Genomic DNA, 24,072 nt, shown 5'->3' with positions numbered 1-24,072 from the left:
TGGGTATTTGAAGAAAACTCCTTATTTATGTACTGCATTTATTCCAGCATGATATTCAAGGTGGTATACAAAGGACTCCCATCTGGGAAATGGACCAAACCCAGTCCTGCTAAGCTTCTGCAAAACCTGTCATGCTTCCAGCGGTTCTCAACCTGTGGGTCCCCAGATGTTGTTGGACTACAACTCCCATCATCCCTGAGCTCTGGCCTTGCTAGCTAGGGGTGATGGGAGTTGTAGTTCAACAACATCTGGGGACCCACAGGTTGAGGGAGGCTGCTTTAGACCTTGGACCCTTTATAACCTTGGACCCAGGTATCATACTCTGCAGCTACTGATATATGTTTCCACTAGCCAACATCTGCAGCATGAATTTTGTATGTGACCTGGCTTTTAGGCCTACTTCTCACCATGGTAATAAACTATGGGCTGTGCCACATCAGACGACAGGTGAGAGAAGAAACGGAACTGATAGGGAACTGTGCATCATAACAAGAATTTTTACATCTCCCTCTTTGTCTGTCACAGTGAAAACAACGAGGAGTCTTAACACTTTGTTCTTCTTTGTATCAATGGTTGGGTCCACAGTTCCCTTCTATCAGCACCCCCTGAACACAGTTATGTTCCTGGTGCTTGTATGCTGGCATGGGTAGGGGGGGTGGGAAACAACTTTTCCGAAGTCCTCTCTCCTCCTCGGCTAAATGACACTGGGAGCTGCCGAGGAATGGGAGAATTGGCAAGAGTTACTTCCCTCCTCCAACTAGTGGGACTCCCTCCACTGGATGAAATGCCTCCCATGGACGGAATGACTCTTTCTGTCTGCAGTAGGTGAAGTCTAGATTCAACCACATTAATTTTTTATCTTTTCATAAAAGTATCAAAAACTGTGCATTGTTGGAACTTACACAGCATCTGGTTTGCAACTTGCTGACAAGTTTACTTCCTGGAGCAATCAAACGGAGAACTGGGGCTGGATAGCTTGATCTTACTCCAATAAGCAGAGGCTTCCTAAAGGAACATCCTAAAAAGGCAGAGTACTTATAAAGAACCCCGATAAACCTTACCACTAAGTTCTGCCAGCTGAAATGCAAGAATGGACTTAGGATTTCTGTGGCCGTGCCTCTTCTCTCCCACCTCCCCTGAAAAACCACTTGGATGCTCTTGTGTAGGACCCTGGTAGAGACACACGCCCGACTGGCATGATCTCTCCCTCCTGGTCGGTCATTTGGGAGCTTCAAAAGCTTTCTCCAACCCGAACATCACAGCGACTGATGCACACTTACGGATCTGCAGAGTATTTGCAGTTTGCGTAACAGAACCAATAGCACAGCATTTTGGCTAATCTACGTTTATTTACATATAATACACTCGGAGCATTCTGACTTCGCTCGTTCTTATCAGACTTCAGAGAGAGAACAAAGGACAATAGTCCCACTTCACGGAACACAGTAACACAAACATCCTGTCTGTCACTTCCCACACTGTGGAATGAAAACATACACTGACATGTGGTAGACAACAATCCTATGACTGCAGACACTGGGAATGAATCTCCAACAGGGGCTTCCCTGTGCTGGATTGCAGGCACAGCAGTATCCTGGTCAAGAAGAATTCAGTTATGTTCCTATAGTACACATGCTGGTACCCTGGTGCCACATGCTAATCAAGGCTTTACTGCACAGCAAAGTACAGGATGAGGCTGTATAAGCATGTAAATAGTGGCACTGAGCACCTATAAGCTTCCATCTCTCTAATCATGCCTCAGAATCATCCCAATGGAAATGGATCTTGGGTTGGCTATGATTATTCTGCCAGCACAAGTAAACATATGTGTACACACAGAGAGACAGACATATAGCTTGACTCTCCTCTATTAACAATCCAGTTGTTGAAAACATCTTATGTAAACGTTCCCAAATGCGTACTTGATTGAGATTAAATGAGACAGTCATGTTAATAAAATAATTGATTATTAAAAACATACTTGAGGTTTAACTAAGCAGTAGATCTCTTTCCACAGCCAGAAGGAAGTTCTTTTCAGCTATCAGATGGTATTCATTTAGCACAAAGCGACTTTACTCATAAAACCTAGCCAGTGGATGGTTTATGTAAAAATCTTTTAAAAATACATACTTTTATGTTTCAATGGATTTTCCACAAATATACAAAAATGTTTACAGCCCTTTTCACATCCATATTTGCAACACTGTTGAAGTTAAATATGAAAAATGTCACATTAAAGCTGGCTAATTAAAATTGATGTGAAGTTTGCAATCACTTTGCCTGATCACAATTGATGTTTGATGAATTTTCTTTCTGATGAGAAACATACTGAACCTAAACTGCAACCTCCACCCAGGAAAACAGCTGGTATTATCACAGATCAAGGCCATATTCTAGTCAGGCAAAAACATCTGAGGAGTTGCAGAGCAGGCAGGACCAGGAGGGGATGTAGCTTGGGGAGGGAACATAACCAAGTGAGGATCCTGGAGGGCTGCATTTGCCCTGGGCCTGAGGTTTCCTACCCCTTGCCTAGGTGATAGAAAGGATGACACCTGAAGGCTAACAATTGGCTGTTACTCCGTATAGTTAAAGCTATGGTTTTCCCAGTAGTGATGTATGGAAGTGAGAGCTGGACCATAAAGAAGGTTGATTGCCGAAGAATTGATGCTTTTGAATTATGGTGATGGAGGAGACTCTTGAGAGTCCCATGGACTGCAAGAAGATCAAACCTATTCATTCTGAAGGAAATCAGCCCTGAGTGCTCACTGGAAGGACAGATCCTGAAGCTGAGGCTCCAATACTTTGGCCACCTCATGAGAAGAGAAGACTCCCTGGAAAAGACCCTGATGTTGGGAAAGATGGAGGGCACAAGGAGAAGGGGACGACAGATGGTTGGATGATGTTCTCAAGGCTACCAGCATGAGTTTGACCAAGCTGCGAGAGGCAGTGGAGGGCAGGGGTGCTTGGTGTGCTCTGGTCCATGGGGTCACGAAGAGTTGGACACGACTAAACGACCAAACAACAAAGTGTGTTACTATTAGCAAAAATAAACCTTGTTTCAGAGGATAGCTTTGTGAAAATCTATTCTGATCATTTTCTCACCTAGGGCAAGTAAATAATGCTTCAGATCTCAGTTCCGCCGCTAATATTACCATGGAAGAATGAATCAGGCCCTGAATTCGTTTTGTAGAAAAGCAATCCTAAGAAAGTTTGATTTTAGCAAACACATCTTTGTTAAATTTAAAGGCCAAAAGCCAGCTTCCACTGGCACTTAAATAAACTAACACTAACCACTGAGATAATGTTTATACAAAAGCAATCATAATTCAAGTGTGGAAAATATTTTACAAAAGCCTCAAATGGTTTTAGTACAGATGCAGATAGATAGGCTGATTTACCCATGATGGGATGGATGTAGAAAATATCTCCATGTTCACCGATGATTGTGTGTTTTAAATTCTTTCCCATCAGACTACGGTCATATGCAGCCACAGTGAAAACAGAGGTGCCTAGAAAAACAAGAATATGTTGCAGTGACTAAAACTTGGAAAGATTTTATCTTAACCAGTTATTAATTTATTCCATGTGAGGTTGAACTATGAAAGTTTAGCCATCCGTCTCCTATCTGGAGAATTTTTGCACGTTGTTTATATAGTCATATAATGACAGGTATTATTCTGTTCTCTAGAACAGCTCTTGTCAGCCTCACCAACCGGTCAAACCTATTCATCACACTAATTCATGAACATTACCCATCCACATTTTGACTATGTAAGAAAGTGGTCTAAAACTGCAGAAGGCATTGGAGAGCATCGAATATTGCATTGGGGTGTGGAACTCATTTATTCTAAGCACAGGACACAGTTATGCTTAAGAACTTAATGAGACCCAGAGGCCTATCTCATTCAGCACTCTCTTCTCACAGTGGTCAGCCAAGTGGCCACAAGCAGGACATTAGCACAACAGCATGCTCCTACTCATGATCTTCAGAGACATATGGCATCTGATACTGCGTACAATATAGACACCACGACTAGTAACCATTAAAAGTCTAAAGACACCCATGTTGGTGGCTATCCCAACATCCCATAGTTTAACTGTGTGCTGCATGAATCAGTACTTCACTTTGTCTGTCCTGGGTCTCCCAAGGTTAAGTTTCATTGGAAGACCACTGACTCTTTTATCATGAGAAAAAGATGGGGGGGAGTCCTCTTTATCTACTTTCTCCACACCATGCATAATTTTATAAAGCACTATCATGTTCCCCCTTACCTTTTCCATAAACCTCAAACTTTGTAACCTTTTGTCATATACGTGAGATGCTCTAGTTCCCTTTATCATTTTGGCTGCTCGTTCCTAAACCTTTCCCAGTTCTACAATACCCTTTTTGAGGTGCAGCAGCCAAAACTTTAGACAGAAATTTGGACAAGGATGTCATAATAGCATATATATTTTTCCAAATTACAGTACATAAGCAGGAGGAATGGGTGTATTTCCCTGGATCTATTCCTCTGTTGAACTGTGAGTTCATCTGGCCCTGTATTCTGCTTATCTTCCTTCTTTCCAATTTAAAATAGGGAAGTGCTAAAATTAATTCACATCCCCAGTTTGCTGCAGATTTATTTCCTTTCATTTGTCCTTGCCTCCGTTCTCTTTGTGAGTATGTACAAGCATCCTGTGATGAAAGACAGCATGTTGAAACACATGCTTGTAGGGACAGAGGAACACACGGGGGCACAAGGTAATGATCAGACAAAGATTTCCATTTTGTACCATGTTTAATCAATGCATGCGAATGTACCAGTAGAGTAGAGGGAATGTTCCAAAATCAATAGGAAAGAATGGCAGTTTCACAATGTATTAGTGATGATCCACAAGCAAGACCAGGTCATTTAGAATAAAAAATATAGAGCAAAATTTGTATGATGTTCTAAACAACCTGATCTTGCTTGTTTTTCTGGTGTCTGCTTCAAATCCAGCTTGTTCTTCATTTCAAAAAGTTACTCACTGTCACCTAATTTGTGCAACAAGTACCTTGCATAACGTCTGCTACAACATTAAGACTAACTGGTCCTTTTGAAGGAAGCTTGCGGCCCCTGATTTCTTAAGCAGCCCTATGCTTTCTTTCTTAAAAGAAAGAAAATGTTTCTCACAGCACTACTGAGGAAAAGAAAGGAAAAACCCAAATAAACAAACAATTAAAAAAAACCCCAAAATATAGTCATGTTTCAAAGAACCAAACTAAACACATTTACTTAAGTTTCTCCCAAACAGAAGACCCCCACCACCATATACCACATGGCAAATGCCTTTTGAAAATGAGGTATTTCAAAGTCATTTTGTGATACGTTTTGGGTGAAAGGGGTGTTCAAGCTGGTCAAAGAAAAAAGTCAAACATTTCAGTGGGTTACACGTTTTTTAGTGTTGCAAGAATTAGCCTCAAGATGTTTCACAAAGATTTGCACAGTTTGTTATTAACATCAAAGAGAGTATACCGTTGTTCATTGAGATCCCGAATCCAGAAGAGAACTGATCTATCATAGCAAAAGGCATGAAATAAACAACCATTCTGTTTGTAGCAAAAGTAGGAAGAACAAACAAAACACAAGGCATTATCCTAACCAAACACATCACATCTAACTGTGATTAAGTTTAGAAAACAGTTACCAACATAGGTTTTTGTTGTTAAGGTTTCCTAAAGATCTAACAAGATTAAAGCTATGAGAATTTTAGCCACTTGTGAAACCAATTCTGTAACATGGCAATTGATTTTAATCAGTTGTGATGGATTCAGGTTACTGTATATTGACCTTTTCCAAATGAGATTTTATTATATTACAGGAAACATTCTGTAAATACAAACAGACCCAGGGGTCAGGAACATACCATCTCTATAGTTTGGCTTGATGTTAGTACAAAATTCTCATGTTTGTACTTTACACTGTAATTTCTAAAAACAGGAACAAAGGAAATGTTAACTGCCTTGTTATTTGCTGCCTACCTGGCCACAGAAGCAACAATATCCACGTAGAAACTACACATGATGTTACTGCAAGGGCTCAGCTGCTTCTGAGAAGTTCCAAGCAAAGCAGGAATGATTTGAAGTTCTACAGAAGTAAAAAGGTGGGACTGACAGGTATGCAAAAGCCGAAATTAATCATGGGAACTGGAGTTCTGATTGCCGGTCAGAGTCATTGCAACTATATTCTTAGAGTCTTGCACTATCACATAATACAAACTTTCAGACAAAAATGAAATAGGGTACATTCAGATGTGGTGATTAATGCATTTTCCTGATAATACTCGTGCTTTTATCCCAGATTCAAATGTTCCTTTTAAGCTGCATCACCTGTTGTGTTGTAAAACAGTGGCTTTTTGATCAATATATCACCACGTCACACTAAATTTAAATGTCATCACATGAAATTACAGTGCATGCACTTTTTCCAGGTTCATGGGGTTGCAATGTTTTTTTTCTGGAAGCAAATAACCTGCTGGATTCTTCTAGTTTTCCAGAATTGACTTTTATGTTGTGTGAAAGATCACATGTTGGCATCTGTCTGTCTTGGGAGACAATGGAGGAGTTGGGAGTGAGGTCCAACTGTTGGAAGGTTGCAGGACCTGCTGTTGCTCTAGACATGTTTTGTTGCAGCTGGGGCAGATGAAGGCATCTGGTTGTGCTACTGCAGATGCACCAAGGCGTTTCTTCTCTCTGGACGCCCCCCAGCAGTCATTCCTCCTTTGGTCACTGCTATGGCTACATGGCCTGACTGTCTGTCTGCAGGCACTGCTGTTGTCTGCAAGGGATTCACACATGGCAGGGTAGATGTTGTCACATTTGCAGACATCTTTGTGATACAGTTGGTCTGCCAATGGGCCTGGTGCCTGAAGTTGGCTTCCCATAGAGCACATCCTTGGGGATCCTGCCATCTTCTGTAGACATGACCAAGCCTGAATAGACGTTGTTGAGACAGTTGTGTGAACACGCTGGGCGATACGGCCTTGTAAAAGCACATATTTGTTTGAAACTCTGCCCTGCCATGTGATACCCAAAATCCTCCTGCCACAGGGAATTTGGAAGGCATTGAGGTGCCATGCCTGATGGCTGTAAGTTGCCTACGGCTCACTTCCATAAAGCAGTGAGCTCAACACACAAGCCTGGGAGACATTCATCTTGGTATTGGACATTAGCATCACATTTTCCCATACCCTTCTAGAGAGCCGAGCCATTGCCACAGCTGCCTTGCCGATGCATTTTACTAGCTCAGCATCAATGGAGATGTCGCAGGTTATGGTGGAGCCCAGGTAAACAAAATCACCTACCGTCGCAAGTGTCTGGCCACTAATGCTGACGCATGGAGTGCTGGCGACACCCTCACCCAGAATGCTGGTCTTTGTCAGGCTGATGGTAAGGCAATTTCCCTAATGTTACCTTGCCTGATAATTTCCATGCTGAACATCTTTGGGAGATGAAAAGCTTAAGGAGTAAACCCTACACAAATCCAGAGTGGAGTCCCTAAGATGGTTGGATGGCATCTTGTACGTCTTCTTCTGGCTCATTCCATGGTTAAAGTGTGCCTTTTTGAGAGACTAAGGTTCTGGTTTCCTCAGAAAAGCTATAGTCTCTCCCCCCAAAAAAAATCTCCTCTGCTGCCCACCCAATCTTTTTAATAATAATAATAATAATAATAATAATAATAATTATTATTTATTTATATCCCGCACATCTGGCTGGGTTTCCCCAGCCACTCTGGGCAGCTTCCAACTGAATATTAAAAACAATACAGCATCAGACATTAAAAACTTCCCTAAACAGTTGTCTTTTAAAAGTAGAATAGTTGTTTATTGCCTTGACATCTGCTGGGAGGGCATTCCACAGGGCAGGCGCCACTACCGAGAAGGCCCTCTGCCTGGTTCCCTGTAACTTCACTTCTCGCAGTGAGGGAACTGCCAGAAGGCCCTCGGTGCTGGACCTCAGTGTCCGGGCTGGATGATGCAGGTGGAGACGCTTCCTCCCCGCCACCTCTGCTCTTGGTTTTTTATTTTTCTTCCCCTCCTTTTGTATCTTTGTCTTTCCTCTCTTGCTTGAGCTAATCCATCATCCATCATCTTCCAAAGCTACATTTAAAATCTTGCATTTCTCCACTGATTTCTTATAGACAGGCCTCACTTCTGTTCCTGGAGAAATTTTAAAATATGTGTACCCAGAAATTACTTCTCTAAATAATGAGATAGTTCTCTTTGCTTTTTAAAAATATCTAATGCATCTCTTTCTCCACCCTCTTTTGCTGTTTCGACTCTCTTCTTTGTGCTTCTTGCTTTTTCTTTCAGCTAGGTAATCTTGAAGATTACCAGGAGGCTGAGACTATACATCTTGTTCTTCAGCTACTTCCATTCAACTGCCCAATTTCATCTCTCCTTTCTCCTCCAGCAGATGCTCAGTGTTCCATAGCTACTAAGCAGCTCAACCCTTATGAGGCTGTTTGATTGTTTGTTTGTTTGTTTGTTTGACCCTCTCAGGTTCAATTTCTGAACCTGTTCTTCTGCAAGTATCTTTGTTTCCCTCAGGCATGCTGGCTACTTCCTTCTTGTTGCTCAGTGGCCCCATTTGAGATCAAGCTCAGCATTAGAAGGAGTGGTGGTAAAAATAAATGAATGCATGTTGGGCTGGGATGATACTGCCTACCCCACTACACATTCCCATGAACACAGTTTGCCATGTGTGGGAAAAGGTATAAAGAATTATTTTCCTAAGTGCTGACTTTCTCCCTTTTGGTTTCCCATATTAGAGAGCAAATAAAATGTCTAAATCTCTACAGAAGAACTTCTAGATCCTATCCTGCAAACTGTTTCTCTCCAAGAGCCAATTCCCAAGCTAAAGCAGGCAGACATTTCCACTCTAAATATTCCCTCAGTGTGCTTTAATCAAAACTATCCAAATTTATTCTTATTTATGTTTATTACTATTTAGCAGCAGGCTGTTTCTATTCTCTTACCACAACGCCTTAGGGAATTTCCATAATGTCAAACTACACCCCTTACAAAGCCATATTTGTAACAGACCATTTCAATAACAGATTATCTCATTGAATTCTAATAATCACATGCATATTTACTAAGAGCCTTGTTTTAAAAAAAACCATGAAAGATGGGGGGGGGAATCATTTGTGAGAAAATGCTGTTAGCAATGAGCTTAGGAAAGCACCATACATTTTCACCACACACATGCACAGAGATTAAAGAACCACAGATCTCTGCAATCAAGAAGTTGGAAATCCCAGTTAATAGCACCTTGTTTCAAAATGAACAAACTCACAGACAATCTGCTGATTCAGGCAGGTAAGGGTAATATGAAGCAAATGTTGTGCTCAACTGATGTATAGAAATGCAAAACAAAATTACTGCATTTAACAGAGAAAGTGAAATATATTTGCAAACTAGAAATCATAAGAAGGGCCTTCACTGACTACCACTTTTCTAGATGACCAACACTAGGTAAAGGTAAAGGTACCCCTGCCCGTACGGGCCAGTCTTGACAGACTCTGGGGTTGTGCGCCCATCTCACTCAAGAGGCCAGGGGCCAGCGCTGTCCAAAGACACTTCCGGGTCACGCGGCCAGCGTGACATCGCTGCTCTGGCGAGCCAGAGCTGCACACGGAAACGCCGTTTACCTTCCCGCTGGTAAGCGGTCCCTATTTATCTACTTGCACCCGGAGGTGCTTTCGAACTGCTAGGTTGGCAGGCGCTGGGACCGAGCAGCGGGAGCGCACCCTGCTACAGGGATTCGAACCGCCGACCTTTCGATCAGCAAGTCCTAGGCGCTGAGGCTTTAACCCACAGCGCCACCTGCGTCCCCGATGACCAACACTACTAGCTCCAATTAAAGCTTAGACAGGCTGTCAATGGAAAAACACTGAGCAAATAATTTCCCCAAGTACTAAAACTTACACAGCAAAAGGTATGATAAAAATTGTACCTCCTATCAACTAGGTTATTTAAATAATACAAGATCCCCCCACTTTTTTTGTTCATAGGTACACCTGCTGATTACACAGTAACATTAAACCACGATTGCATGATCTCAGGCAGTTATGCAGCCTAATTTATTTCTAACCTGGTTTGTATGAACACAACTCCCCCCATGTTCAGTACTTAAAATTGGAGTCTGTGTCTGATGCGACACCTTTCTTCATCTAGAATGCACAGTACACACAGAGAGAACAGAGAAATAAGATAAGATACCTGAGCAACAACTCAGGCATGATTCCATTCAGACTCAGTCCTCAAGAACATAAAATTCCTATTCAAATACTAACAATTAACTCATGACTGCATATGATGTTAAAGGTTCTTCATGTCCCTTACAGAAACTCCCACAATGACACATTTTTGGCTGTAGAACAAAAACAAAGATCATGACTAGGTACCCACCTATTTCACTATTTTCAGGAACTGCTGCTTCATATTCAGTACGGCTGAATGAAATAATCTCTGCCTGTGCTTCTGAATAGATGGCCAAAAGTGCAGTCGCTGTTCTAGCTGGGACTCCTTGATCAGAAGCCACTATCAGGAGGTGTGAAATGAGGCCTTCATAAGGTACAGGTTCTCGAAGAAAAATTTCTCCCGTGCTTGGGCCCATCTGAAACATGGTTTGTGGTTTCAGGAACCTAAAATTCACAACTCCATTTAGTCCTAGGTCAACATCGCTGGCTCTCACAGTAGCCAATGTCTGATTTATAGGTGTGTGAGAAGATACATGAACAATGACAGGATTCTGTAGGAAAAAGGGACTATTGTCATTGAGATCCTCAATATGCACAATTACAGTAACACTCGTGCTTCTTGGTCCGAGGATGCCAGAGTCTGTTGCCAAAGCCTTAAATACATACTGAGATTTTAATTCCCGGTCCAGCAGTTTGGTAGTAAATATCACACCAGTAATCCTGTCAATGGTGAAGGCTCCAAGGATGTCCTCTGTGAGAGAGTATGTGACCTCACCATTTGGACCCTCATCTGCATCTGCTGCAAAAAGTTCAAGAACTGCTGACCGTTCTCCAATATCTTCTCTCACTGACACTTGATACTGGTTTCTTGTAAACAAGGGACTGTTGTCATTTTCATCCAGGACTTTGATATGCAGTTGGGTCACCGAGCTTTTTGGTGGACTGCCCAAGTCGAAACACTCAATAACCAGGGTAAAGTTACTGTCAGTTTCTCTGTCTAAGCTGCAAGTGGTGAAAAGGTCTCCTGACGTTTTGTGTAATGCAAAGTATCCTTTAACATTTCCACCTTTAAAATGGAGCAAACATTAAAGAAAAAGAACACATTGGTTGAGCATTCTCTTTAAAGGACCACTTAAAAAAAACAACTCCAATCCACCTGATAGTAAAATTTTTGCAACTATGGGCCCCAGGTATGCTTTCCTGATACCTGCATTTCATTTAAATCAGGTCACGGTAGTAGATCCAAAGCACCACCTGAATTTAAATAGCAACTATTCTGCCAAATGGATTCTCTTCCCCTCTGTCCTCCTCAAATCAAACTTGCAAGATCTATTGCTTCTGAGCAAAGTACTCTTTTGCCAACTTCAGTTACACAACGGAATCTACAAAAATTGTTAACAAAAGAAGTTATTTTGACTTGCTACTCTACCAAAAGTTTACCTATGGGAAGCAAAGATGTTTAGTGTTGTAATATCTATATCTATCGTTTCTTATATTCTGGGTTGTTACTGTTTATACTTTGGCTACTAGGGACCCTTATAGTTATTTTTCCTTATCCAGACAAGAAGAACACCACCCCTCCTCATTGCAGGCCTATTTCCCATTTTGTTCAACCATGCCACTGCAAGATAAATACCACGTGGGGAAAATGTTTAAATAATAAAATAAATTAAAACCTCTAAAGAGATCAGAAAATATTACACTGCGACATTTTTAATATTCAGAGTATAAAGCAATTCAGCCTACCAATGATGTGATATTGCACAGTCCCATTACCACCAGCGTCCTTGTCTACAGCCAACACAGTTGATACTGTTGAAGGCTCTTGGTTCTCCATAATTTGGATCTCAGAAACTGGAAGGATGAACTTGGGAGCGTGGTCATTTTCATCCAGTACTCTGAAGATTACTGTCGCTGTACTGGATAAAATGGGAGTTCCACTGTCTTGAACCAGAACTAAATAGAAAAGCACATTTGAAAGCTAGTCAGGGGTCCCTTTACCTTTACTTTTTATACAAAAGCAAGGTACAGTAGACTGCCTACCAACAACGTGAGAACAACAAACTTTGCATGCTGTTCCTCCTAAGACACAACACAACTTTATGTTTCTGAACACATTGCACTGCTTTTGTTTCATTAAATTTTGTTGCCCTGGCGTAGAGACAATAAGTAACAACTTCTATTAAAATCTCAGGGGGTTTTTTAAAAAAACACCACTGATTTACTTGCAAATTTTGTGCAACACCCATTAAACTGAAGTAGATTCTTACCTTTAATAGTGAATTTATCTTGAGCCTCCCTGTCAAGCGATGTGACTGTTGTAATCTCTCCAGTATCTGGGTTTATTTGAAAAGTTTCATATCCAGGACCCGGTAAAATTTCATACTGGAGTAGAGAATTGATTCCTTAAAATACAATGGGAAAACCAATAAATCATCTAAGTGTATCAAACCTCAGTATTAATAGTCCAGGTGCTGACTTACTAGCTATTTTCCTATGGAAATATTTTGGTACAAAGGTAACTGAATTCATTATTACTTGTATAGAATCCCTTGTATAAAACAAAAAAGCTCAGCACAGCTTTAGTAATGCTATTTATAAACCTATTTATAAAAATCTGGAGAACTCTTGCTGGCTCGCCCCAAGAATTTGTGTGAGTCTAGTGCGAGTTTTTTTCTTGCCAAGTTATACTGCATTAGACATCATTCCTAATTCTCCACATATTAAAAGGTGCTTGCCATGTAGCTCCTCAGGTGACCATCTAAGAAACCCCTACCTAATCAGGCAGAGCCAATGTTGTAGTTTTATGCAATACAAACCAGAATACAGTAAACAACACAGGGTTACTGGTGTACAAGATCTAGTAATCTGGAAATCTCAGTAAGTCAGAAGTACCCAGTAAGGAGAACATTTATATGTATGCCCTAACCAATTTAAGAGAGTAAGAGGGAATTCATACAAGTCTCGTTTATCTCTTAAGGGAGAAACTGTAGCTCTGAGATAGAGCACATGTTTTGCATGAATTCCAGGACCTCTATTTAAAAAGCACCTGCTAGATAAGGAGGTGAATGACCCCTGCCTAAATTCAGCTGCAGCCACTCAGAGAAGCCAATATTGGGTAGGCAACCAATATTGGGCTAGGCGACCGACTCTGTATACAACAGCTTTCCAAGTCGTTATGGACATGTAGCCCCTGTATTTCTGCATTGCCCACAAGCAGCAGAAGCAGCCTTAATAAACAACCTCATACTAAAAATAGGGTAGTTTAAATACACTATTCTTATCACATTACGAGGTGATATTTTTAACTACTTTGTGGTGAAACCAACTGAAAATTGGCTATGGGACACATGGTGTTGGCAACTACAATAAGAATCACAAGCCAAACATACCGTTTGTTTGTTTGTTTGTTTGTTTGTTTGTTTGTTTGTTTGATTGATTGATTGATTGATTGATTGCACTTACGTTCCACCTTTTTCTCCAAGAAGCTCAAGGTAGTTCTCCCCTCATTTAATCTTGCCCCCTCAATTCCACTATAGATTCAGTCTTTCACCCTACACATGGACCTCAGCATGAAAAGACTGATAACTCTGATCTAGAATGCACTTGTCATCATCCAGCAAATGCCCAGCCACCTAAAGGAGGTGTGTTTCACTACTTGAGAACCCTGCCTTCTTGATTGTTATTTGTGCACTTTACTTAAGAATGGGGTAGCTGCAACTACAGTTTATATGGCGTTCCGTAATACTTCGTTACCATGCAAAATCAATACCACTCTCCTCAGTGCTGCGGGAGAAAATGTTGTTTATGAATTTTAGCAGCTGTTTGCTTCTTACTATAGCTGTATGCCTTCTGTAGTGGGAACTCTGTTTCCCATTCGCATCCTTTATTGCTTCAGAATAAATTGTTCCCATATTTCTTGTGGTTTCAGTGCTCTCCCGAGGAAAGCATGGCACCATTTTCATAACGTGTTATACAGCAAAATAACTGGTGCTATTAAGTATAATGGATTTAATCCTACATTTTGCAGAGAGGCTAACAAGTATGCATCTCAGGTTATTGTATATGACTTGCAGCTAGGTAAAAGTTAAATATTTGTCTGTATTACAGATACAGACAGACAGACAGATTCAGTTTGGGGACAAGCTTGCTAAGCGCTACACGGGGTTTGAGGAGGTTTTCCAAGGGAGATACTGAGAAACCCCACCTCTTGCAAAGTACAAAATGGCACAATTAGGCCATTTTAGATTCTGGATTCAATGCAGCTTACTGATATGGTAGGGGTTCCTCTTTGGAAGTTAATTTGAATTGCCTCACTCAAAAACTGGTAAGTCAGCAATGCTGTGTCTGGGACCTGCCTATTCTTTTAAGTGAGACCCTGGAGACCAGTCCAAAATGTTGCCCTGATGAAACCACCGCCAGTGCATCTCTTTGTACTCAAGCCTCCATCTTTTAAGTAGCCTTGCTTATACTGCTGTAGTTAACAGCAACATTAAAAACAATGCAATATGATGATCTGGAACCACACAGGTCCACCAGGTAGCTGCTCCACTTTAAGGTTACTTGTACATAACTTACGATCCAAGTCTATGTATAAATTTGTGGCGATTGTGGTGATTTGCCTCCAGGGGAGTGTTTTTATTCTATTATCTCTGCAAGCATATTTTGGAACTCTGCAAAGCATGACTTTGGAACTCTTCACGGGTAGTGCTATTTCATGGAACCCCAAGAGCAAATTCCTAGGTCCTTCCTGGATTCTTGTAATAGCATCACCACACAACTTAAATTTAAATCTTTAAACTTAAATCCCACTAAAATTCATGGGACATTAACAGATGCAACCGATCCTGTAAACTTGAATTTTGGAAGTATTTTTGCTTAGGGAAAATTCCACAGGAGCTGAACCTCTCCTTTTACTTCTAACGTTAGTATTTGGGGAACATTAAAATGCAAAGGAAGTGTTTGTGCTGTTACTTTTTATGTTTAGAAAAGGTTCGTTCCTGTAGGTCACACTCTCTTTTTAGCTATAATGGAGAGAAAAACAGATGCTGGGATTACAGCGCCCCACTCTGGCCAAATAATATTAATGCATGTTTTCAATTTCTATTAAACGTGTCACTTATTTAAAAAAATGCTTTTGAGATAGAAAAAAATAAATGGCCAAGAAGAGTGCTCCTCAAAACACTAAATACTCAGTTATGCTTGGAAATCTATTCAAAGGTTGATGTCAAAATACTGTGAATTTGTCAATTTTTTGTAGAAAGCAAACTACCTGAATCTTTATCTATGGCTTCAACTTTAATGACAACTGCTCCTGGATCTTCATTTTCACAGATGAAAGATTCATATAGAGATCTGGTAAACACTGGAACTTCGTCATTCACATCGACAACAATTATTGTCAGACTCTGAGTTGCAGACAGAGCTGGGGTACCATTATCGAGGGCCACAACGGTCAGGTTGTAATATCCTTGGTGTTCATGATCCAAAGCAAAGGCGGTAGTTAGCAGTCCTGTTGTGAGAGGGAAAATTGTCATAAGGATATAAAATTTATCCCAATGCAGTTGGTGTTTCAGTAAAGCTTTTCTATGGCTCAGTTCAGCTCTCATGTCAAATCAATGGTTTGTGCAAACTATAGTTCAGATGCCAAACCAAGGTCTGAGTTGCTAAAGTACAGAGAAAACATTACCATAAAGAAGATTTGCCTTTGCCTGCTATATCCACAAGGAAAAAGTCTCCTTTAAGGGATCACTTCCATTTTCATCAAAATGAGACCCCCCCTTCTTTGAGCCACTCATTCTCCACTGCAGCAGAAGAGATATTACATAAGACTTTCTGCCTCAACTTCTCCAGGTCAGCTGGAAAAGCTGGCCTCAAGGGAACAAACACCTATGCCTTATTTTCACACACCCTGTGTGATACACTAGATAGCTCCCATATCCCTGCTGACCTTCTCCATTTGTAACCTGCTTCTTGTTTGCACAAATCAGAGCTCAAAGCCTAGTTTGCAAATGTGCTTCAAACCATTGCTTCCGATTCTGGATTGTGGGCCAAGTGCTGCTAAATAAATTACTAGTATGTGCCTTTTCCCTTACAGAGGTGCTTAACTTGCCTGTTTGCTTCTTTCCTTGACACTTTGTCACTGGGGCTGAGACTGACACTCAATTGGACCATGCATTTCTACAGTCCTTTAATATATGCTAAATTCTGTGTTGAAGCTGGTGAATGTTTACAAGTTTCCACAACACTTTTGCTCTATGTTCAATCAAAAAGTTGCTTTCAAGAGTTCATTTTAAAAAAAAAAAAAAAAAAAAAGGAGATGGAAAGAATTCCCAGTGCGACTTTTATGGGCTAACTTAGCCCTTTTTACCCTTACCTGCAGTTTTATCTATTACAAATGGATGGTCTTCATTATTCGAGAGAAGATGGTATGTGACTTGTCCATTCCTTCCTTGGTCTAGATCCCGTGCAAGTATGTGATGCACTAATGAGCCTACCTCTGTGTCTTCTCTAACGTAGGAAAGAGGAGATGAAACGAAGCTAGGGTGGTTATCGTTGACATCTAAAATGATGACTTTTGCTGTCAATGAACTCTGCCTGCGATCAGTCAAGTTTGCAGCCTGATCTGTTGCTGATACTGTCAGGACAACAAATGGAGTCATCTCTCGGTCAAGGGGAACTGCTGTGATTAAGCTACCGTAAGAGGGGTGAATGAGAAAGGGATTTTCAGAGAAGTCATTCCCGTGTATAGAATACTGAAGGTTGCTGTTTAAAAAACTTCCATCTCCATCTTTTGCATTAAACGTGTACACCAAGGTGCCAACGGGCACATTCTCCTCTATCCCAATTACAACAAAGTCATCCTGGAAAGATGGTGAGTGGTCATTTTCATCTTTGACATCAATACTGAGGAAAAAAGTATTATTCTGTGGAGAACTATTCAGGTATTCGTTCACAACAACTCTAAGGAAGTAGTGAGATGCTGTTTCATAATCAAGTTCCTTGGAAAGAAACAGATCCCCAGTAGCACTGCTGATTTCAAATGGAGCATCAGAATCTTCTTCAAATATGCTAAAATGCTGTTTTCTGTTGGAATATGGGTGCTGATGAGGTAATTTTAGAGAGCCCAGCATTTGCGCAGGCCTAAAATTTTCCGGTAGGACAAAATGTCTGATGTTTGGGGAGGGAACAGATCTCCCTTGGGGAAGTGGGATTACCTGAAACAAAAGAACAAAGTTTGAAAAGCGAAACAAGCAAATAGCACTAATACTCCTCTTATTTATTGAAAATATACTTTACTTTTTCTAGGACATTCATTGTTCTCAGCCTGAGCACATGTACTTCAGCTAATGCTAATATACCTCAGGAATTCAACAAGCAGCACAAGTGTTTACACTTAGAAGAGGCTTCTTGTCGATGCCCATTCCTCAGCCACAAATTTATCATTTCCTAATAGCCGAAAGAGCTCCTGTGCTTGTAAGAATACAGCCCACACAAAACACGATAAATGATTTAATCTATCAATTGATTTTTCAGAAAGATTATCAAATCACAGCAGGAATTGCTTTGGTGCAAATCTTTCTAACCGTCTCAAGCACTTCCAAGAATCATAACCCAACAGTCGCATAATCAGGAAAAACTACTAGAGGATTCTTTAAAACTAACTAAAGTTACCTTCTTTTTGGCAATGTGCTATGAATCTTATATTTATCTGGCAACAGAGGTCTTGATGAAGGCCCATAATTGAGGAAGGAATATTGGAAAAAGGAGGCTGCACCATTTCAAAAACAAATAAAAAGTGGCAAACTACAAAAGGTGCAAATCTCCTTAATACTATGCAATCTTGTGCATAATTTGCACAGTACTCACTGTGCAAACCACAAATGTTATCTCAACACAGTGTGTGTGTGTGTGTGTGTGTGTGTGTGTGTGTGTGTATTACAGTGCTCCTACTAAAAAACTTAAATAAGGTATTTATTCAAACTTCATAAGGTATAGTCTTTCTACACAGGGGCCAGCAAGTCTCCTTTACTGAAGCTAATCAGTAAGTATATCCCCTGACAGAATAGCAACTGTGGTTTGAAATGCACCAGGTTAAATCATGTTCAACACTGCCTGCATTTGCACAATTCCAATTTGCCACTTTTGTCTGGTCATAATGGTACAAACCAACAACAGTGATGATAAGTGAGTGTATTCAGAAAAGCAATCTCAGGAAGTTCCCAAGGTTTGGTTCAGAGGACAGTAAGTTCTCTTTAAAAAGTCCAGGCCAACAGTGTCAGGCAAAGGAACAATCTGATAAAGACAGAGAGTTGGATCCCATCTAAATTATTCATAATTAGGTCCCATTGATCACAAGCTGTAATTGATTAAAATGAAATTTATTTCACATTGCTTCCAATGGGACCTAAGTACAACTAACTTAGTTTGCAACCAAGAGACACACACGTGTGTTTGTTTCAGACTGTTTGCAAGTTTCCCACTAATTTCTCTTTTTAAAAAAAGTTTCTCACTTTCACTGATGGCTTCCGCTTAATGAGGCAGAAATGTTTGGCACAACATCTGCAGTTCCTATATTTAAAATTGAGTAAAACATTTTCCCTTTCCAGTATTGGCTCAGCAGAGAAATATATGGATTGTGGGGGAGAGGGTGCTCCAGATACTTCAAGAAAACCATGCCTGTTTTAAATCAATACCTCCACAGTGATGACTACTTGTCCTTGAAGAGGAGGGACTCCCTGATCAGCTGCAGTGATTGCCATTTGGTAGCTTGAACGCCAATTGTACAAAAGAGCTTCAGTGGTCCTTAACTCTCCACTGCTGCTGTCAATCTGAAAATGGCCTAAACTTTCCCCTGAAAAAGATAACAAAACTATTAATATACTTGCACATTAAGAAGTGCTATAGAAACAGTACATCACAGAACAAACCTAAGTCCTGAGGTGGTATCAACAAAGTAGTCCCGTTAGTTCGATTTTTGGCTGCACAGTAGAACTGCCCCTCATATTCCCCTCCATATGCATCCCCTAAATGTGTTATGGGGGCAGATCTGGGGAGGGGGAGAAAAGTTGCAGGAGAACTTCTATCACAGAAACGAAAATCCTTGTGCTAACAGAACTTTGTCGAATACAACCCTGAGTGGCTGCAACAGATGCCTTCAATAAACACTGGGTGTATACTGAAGATAGAAGAGATTGGTTACGCTGCATAACTATCAATATAAATGCCCATGTGTATACTTACGGACCATAAAACAAGACGAGAAACAATTTTGGTGAAAAATTGGCACAAAAACTGCATAAAAATAGTTTCTGGTAACCAGAGCAGAACCAAAAACCTGACAACGGGGATAAAATATAATTTAATGCAACCATTCTGCACTTGACTACATTTTACAACAATTCCCAAATATTGATTCTGCTCTATTAAATATTTTCATAAATAATCTCCTGCTAAATGCTGAGTTTAGGCTCTCGGCATCAACTGACACCTACAACTTTTCTTCGGTCTGCGAGAGAACAATTATTGTCAGAAAACCTCCACTAAACAAGAGATGGGAGCCAGTAAACCAGTGCAGCATGTTCTGAAAGTCCCTGGCTGCAAAAGCTAGAGTGAACTGAACTTCCCGCCAAGCCCCTTATGGATGTACAGTACTTCTGTCTCTTGTCCTAATAGGAAGTACATGCACAGTTCAATGGACAAGATGCAAGGATCACAGCTGTAGAACACAGGAAGAAATGATCCAGAGAAGCTGCAACAAGGTGTGCTTGCATTTGCTCCTGCAAAGGCACTGTAAGAGCCACTTCAAAATCCTTGTGTAGCATCCATATGGATTTTAGGCCCTCTGGAAACACAGAGGATGTGGTAACAGCTTTGTTGGCCTTACCAAATATCAAGGGACATGGCCTGAAGAGCAGACAGGATGCCTGAGGGAGGCCTTCATTATAAACCTTTAAGTGCCAGGCAAAAACATTCCTCTTCAGCCAACCTTTTGGCTGATTAATACCTGATACTCTTTTAAATGCGTTGTGAGAGTGGGGAGGTATTTGTTTTTGTTTTTACTATGTATTTTTGTGTTTTTTATCTTGAATTTTTATGCTGTGAACCACCCTGAGATCTATGGATGAAGGCCGGTATACAAATTTAATAAATAACGATAATAATAACATCCTACTGCCCAAGGACTCTGCAACACATGCCTAAGTCAAAACCATTTTACTCGCCTAACCCAGAGTCCAAATCAGAAGGAAAAGTGAATGGTAATTGTCAGTGAGTTAAGTTTATTATGAAGAACAATGGATATTTCTCCCTTTTTTAACCTAAGGGCCAGAGGGATTTCTTGATGCCTGCACCCAAGAATAAAAACAGGAAGACGCAGCACCAGTATCTGACAGCCCATTCCATCAGGAGCCAAACAATAATGCTCTGCACCAGCTGTAGTTTCTGAACAGTGGTGCTATTTTATAGCATACCCTAACCCTAGTGGTTCAGGAAGGCAATCTCCAACTTCCATGGTTTACTTCCATGGAGAGGCCCAGAAAACAGGTTTCACGTATCCAGTTTCTCACAATTAGGAATGAATGAGCTAGTCATTGTGGGGTTAGTGAAGTCTGGATTTCTTGCTTTCCCCCAAGATATCACATGCAGTATGTGAAAGTATGTTAGGCTACAAGTCTTCCTGGGAGGACTTTAGGAAGTAGTTACTGTTCTTTCTCTGTTAAGGAAAAGAGGTAATTTGGTTTTCATGGTACTTTAGTTTGAGTTCATTCACCAACAAATAATTATGACAAGTATAAGCTGACTCTGGGATGCAAATTGGAGCTACGTTGAAGCGTAACAGTTGAGAAATGTAAAATTCATCTGTATTAAGATTGCATTATTCTCTACCAGTTTTAAATTCAGGGACACAAATTATTCTCGATTCAGACGGGCTAATAATCACAACTTTGCTAAGAAAAAAAAGCCAACATTTAAGGATAAATAACAATAATATTTGAATGCGAATAGTGTAAAAAAAAAAGAAAAAAAGGTTGTTTCAAAAATGAAGTTCAGCCATGTCTTTTATGTTGCAGAAGTGAAGAGTCATGTTTCAAAGACTAATAAATGTATCAAGCAGTGTTAGAAACTGAGATATGAAAGCTAGGAGCTAAATGGCACCTCAAACCTAAGTTATAGGCACAACAACGGAATGTCTAGGCACACTTTTTTATAACAAGAATACAAAGCTGAAAATGAATGAACTGCAGCTAAAATGTTATGTTCATTTTTCACATGGTCTGGTCCTTTCCCTGCCCATCCCCCTAATATTATTCAGAGTGTCTCTTCTCCAGTCTTCAGAGAGTAGCTGGAAGTGGAGAGGCAGAAAAAGCTCCTCCTTTCCTTCCACTCTGCAGTTTTAATCCAAACTCTTATGCATACTACTGCACTCAGAGATCAGAAACTGCTCGCGCTAATGAAATTCCCTGCTGCAAAATGCACCTAGAACAATGAGAGTTTCGAACACTGGTATCTAGGCATGAATTTTAATAGGCTATAGCCTAACTCATAAGACAGCTATAAAATATTGGTCTGTTAGGTTTCCATGGGACTTTTTTTTTAAAGTTTCCTCCTTTTGCTCTTTTTAATAAGGACTGTAAAAAGCTGGAGGCTCTGTCACTATTTTATGTTCAATGACTCCAGAATACATGTGCAGTGCATGATCACAGATCGTTAGCACTACAGAGGGTCATTTTAGACCTGCAATTTTTAATTTTTTTTTTATAAATAAGCCAAAACTAGGACCTAGTAAAAGGAAAGATAAGAACACTTCAGGATTAGACCAGCATACTGCTTTCTGAGTCCAGTGTCCTGTTCTCAAAGTGACCAACCAGAAGACTGTGGGAAGCCAATGAGCAGGACATGATTGCAAACACAGTTTTGCTGCAGAATTCTCTCCAGCAAACATTCAACCCAACAAAGGATGAAATAGGATCTACACAAGCCCCCATTGTTTGCTCACATTATCTTTTGATCCCTGTCCCAGACTGTCATGGTCAATTCCTATAGGAAGAAGATTTCCAGTTAGTCATGGGAAAGGAAAGGTCATTTTCCCACTGGGACGGTGAAAGCATCTGCCTATAACAGATGAAATCCTAAACTACACTGAACATATTTTACTTAGTGTTACCAACTTAATCCTGGGTGTGCTAAGTGAGTGCTTTCGAGTAAGAATTCTAAACGCAACAAAAACAAGCGTGGAAGGATAAAAAGGTAGAGAGAGATACTCCCGATATTACAACAATCATGAAAGCATGAAGAGAGAAATGTCAATAATAATAAGTTTGAAAATCGGACATTTTTTACAACTCTCACATTTAAAACTGAATATACCTCATAATAAGCAGGCACCATGCCACATGTGATGGAGAGATGTGGGAATTCCACTTAATAAACTTGAATCAGCGTTTGATTCAGAAAAGAGAAGTTTCCAAGAGCAGCCAAGAACAGATCTTTGCCCTCAGTATATGTAGTACGGTTACAACTTTGCCCAATGTATCTGGATATCGTGCACTTTCTTATCTCTACTTGAGAAGTAAGGATTTTTTTACCTGAGGACAATGAATATAACACGATCCCACTGTTCCCAGAATCAAGGTCCTTGGCAAACATGGTGGCAACCAGGGTTCCTGCTGGTTGCCCTTCCAAAACCTAATAGCAAGCAGATGGATTAAAATTAGACTTTCCACAGAAGAAAGACCAACTAACTTAATATACATTAAAGAAAGGTTCAAAACTAAAGCACTAAAAGGGACTGGCAGAGTGCAAATGGAAAGGCTTTTTAATGGGCATTCAGACCCATTAAATGGGCTATTAGAGGGTGGGAGAATGGGCAGTTCAAAAAGAACATTTGGGCAGTTCAAAATTCCAAGTCATGCAGAAGTTGCATTACGTTAGGCAATGTGAAGAACTAACTGATAAAAATGTGAAAAGTAAATTAAGTAGTCTGGGTCCCCCAGACCCTGATCAAGCATTCCCATTCTGTGGGATAAGCAGCTGCATAGAACCAACATGTCTATGGGCTAGTAGCATATGCAGCAAATGTAAGCTACAGTAAACTGAAAATTAAGTTTAAACAGATTTTACCTCAATAGTTTGATATATTAGAATCATGTTTGCCCTGATTATGTGCCAACTGTGCCTTTCAGCTGTTTCCCCATATTCTAACCACAAGATGGTGCTCAAAACAAATTTTTAAAAAATTATTGTGTGCTGCAGTAAAGACACTGTGAGGTTTAAAAGGCCTTTTTTGCTTACATTGGTCTGTAGAACGCAAATTTAACACCTACACTGGTTGGAACATGCGTTTCATTTAAAAACAACTCTTTCACATTCTGTCACACATTAATAGCATTCATACGCGACACAAAGGTGCTTCTTCAAGTTACACATGGACAAGAAAGAAAGGGATTTCAATCTGTTCAAACCTTGACATGTAGCTCTGCTCCAGACAGAAGCTGCGGGAAGCATGGGTGGTTGTCATTGAGATCGGTAACAGAGATATAGACTGTTATTGTGGCATTATGTTGCGGGACCCCGTGGTCAGTCACTAGAGCAATCAGGTAGTGGTGAGCCTGCTGTTCATAGTCTAATGCAACCCAGTTTATAATTTCACCTGGTTGCGGGGGGGGGGGGGAACAGTGATAAAAAAAGAGCATTATGGGCTGCATATAACAGGTTTTAACAAGCTGTGCACACTTTACAGCACACTCTGCCTTAACCACGTCAGTCACTTGATATGCACACTGCATACTATAGAAAGCCAAGAGAGATCCTGTCACTCAGCATATATTTGTGTACCCTGGGGTCATTA

At 40.5% G+C, this 24,072-nt stretch overlaps 1 protein-coding gene across 1 annotated transcript in view; it reads right to left on the bottom strand.

The window, feature by feature from the left end:
* The window catches only part of DCHS2 (dachsous cadherin-related 2), a 102,105-nt gene that overhangs the window by 10,509 nt on the left and 67,524 nt on the right, over positions 1-24,072 (bottom strand). The window contains exons 6-14 of the mRNA XM_081875162.1: positions 23,687-23,874; positions 22,811-22,910; positions 18,920-19,077; positions 16,600-17,440; positions 15,496-15,735; positions 12,494-12,628; positions 11,970-12,179; positions 10,432-11,289; positions 3,399-3,509 (exon numbers count right to left, since the gene is read on the bottom strand). Of these exons, the coding sequence (XP_081731288.1) occupies positions 3,399-3,509; positions 10,432-11,289; positions 11,970-12,179; positions 12,494-12,628; positions 15,496-15,735; positions 16,600-17,440; positions 18,920-19,077; positions 22,811-22,910; positions 23,687-23,874 (2,841 nt within the window). The remainder of the gene's footprint in view (positions 1-3,398; positions 3,510-10,431; positions 11,290-11,969; positions 12,180-12,493; positions 12,629-15,495; positions 15,736-16,599; positions 17,441-18,919; positions 19,078-22,810; positions 22,911-23,686; positions 23,875-24,072) is intronic.

This window comes from Podarcis erhardii, assembly GCF_964252035.2.
Source record: "Podarcis erhardii genome assembly, chromosome: 9".
Taxonomy (NCBI): Eukaryota; Metazoa; Chordata; class Lepidosauria; order Squamata; family Lacertidae; genus Podarcis; species Podarcis erhardii.
The sequence above is the reverse complement of the archived record's forward strand: the minus strand, read 5'-3'. Positions and strand labels throughout refer to the sequence as shown.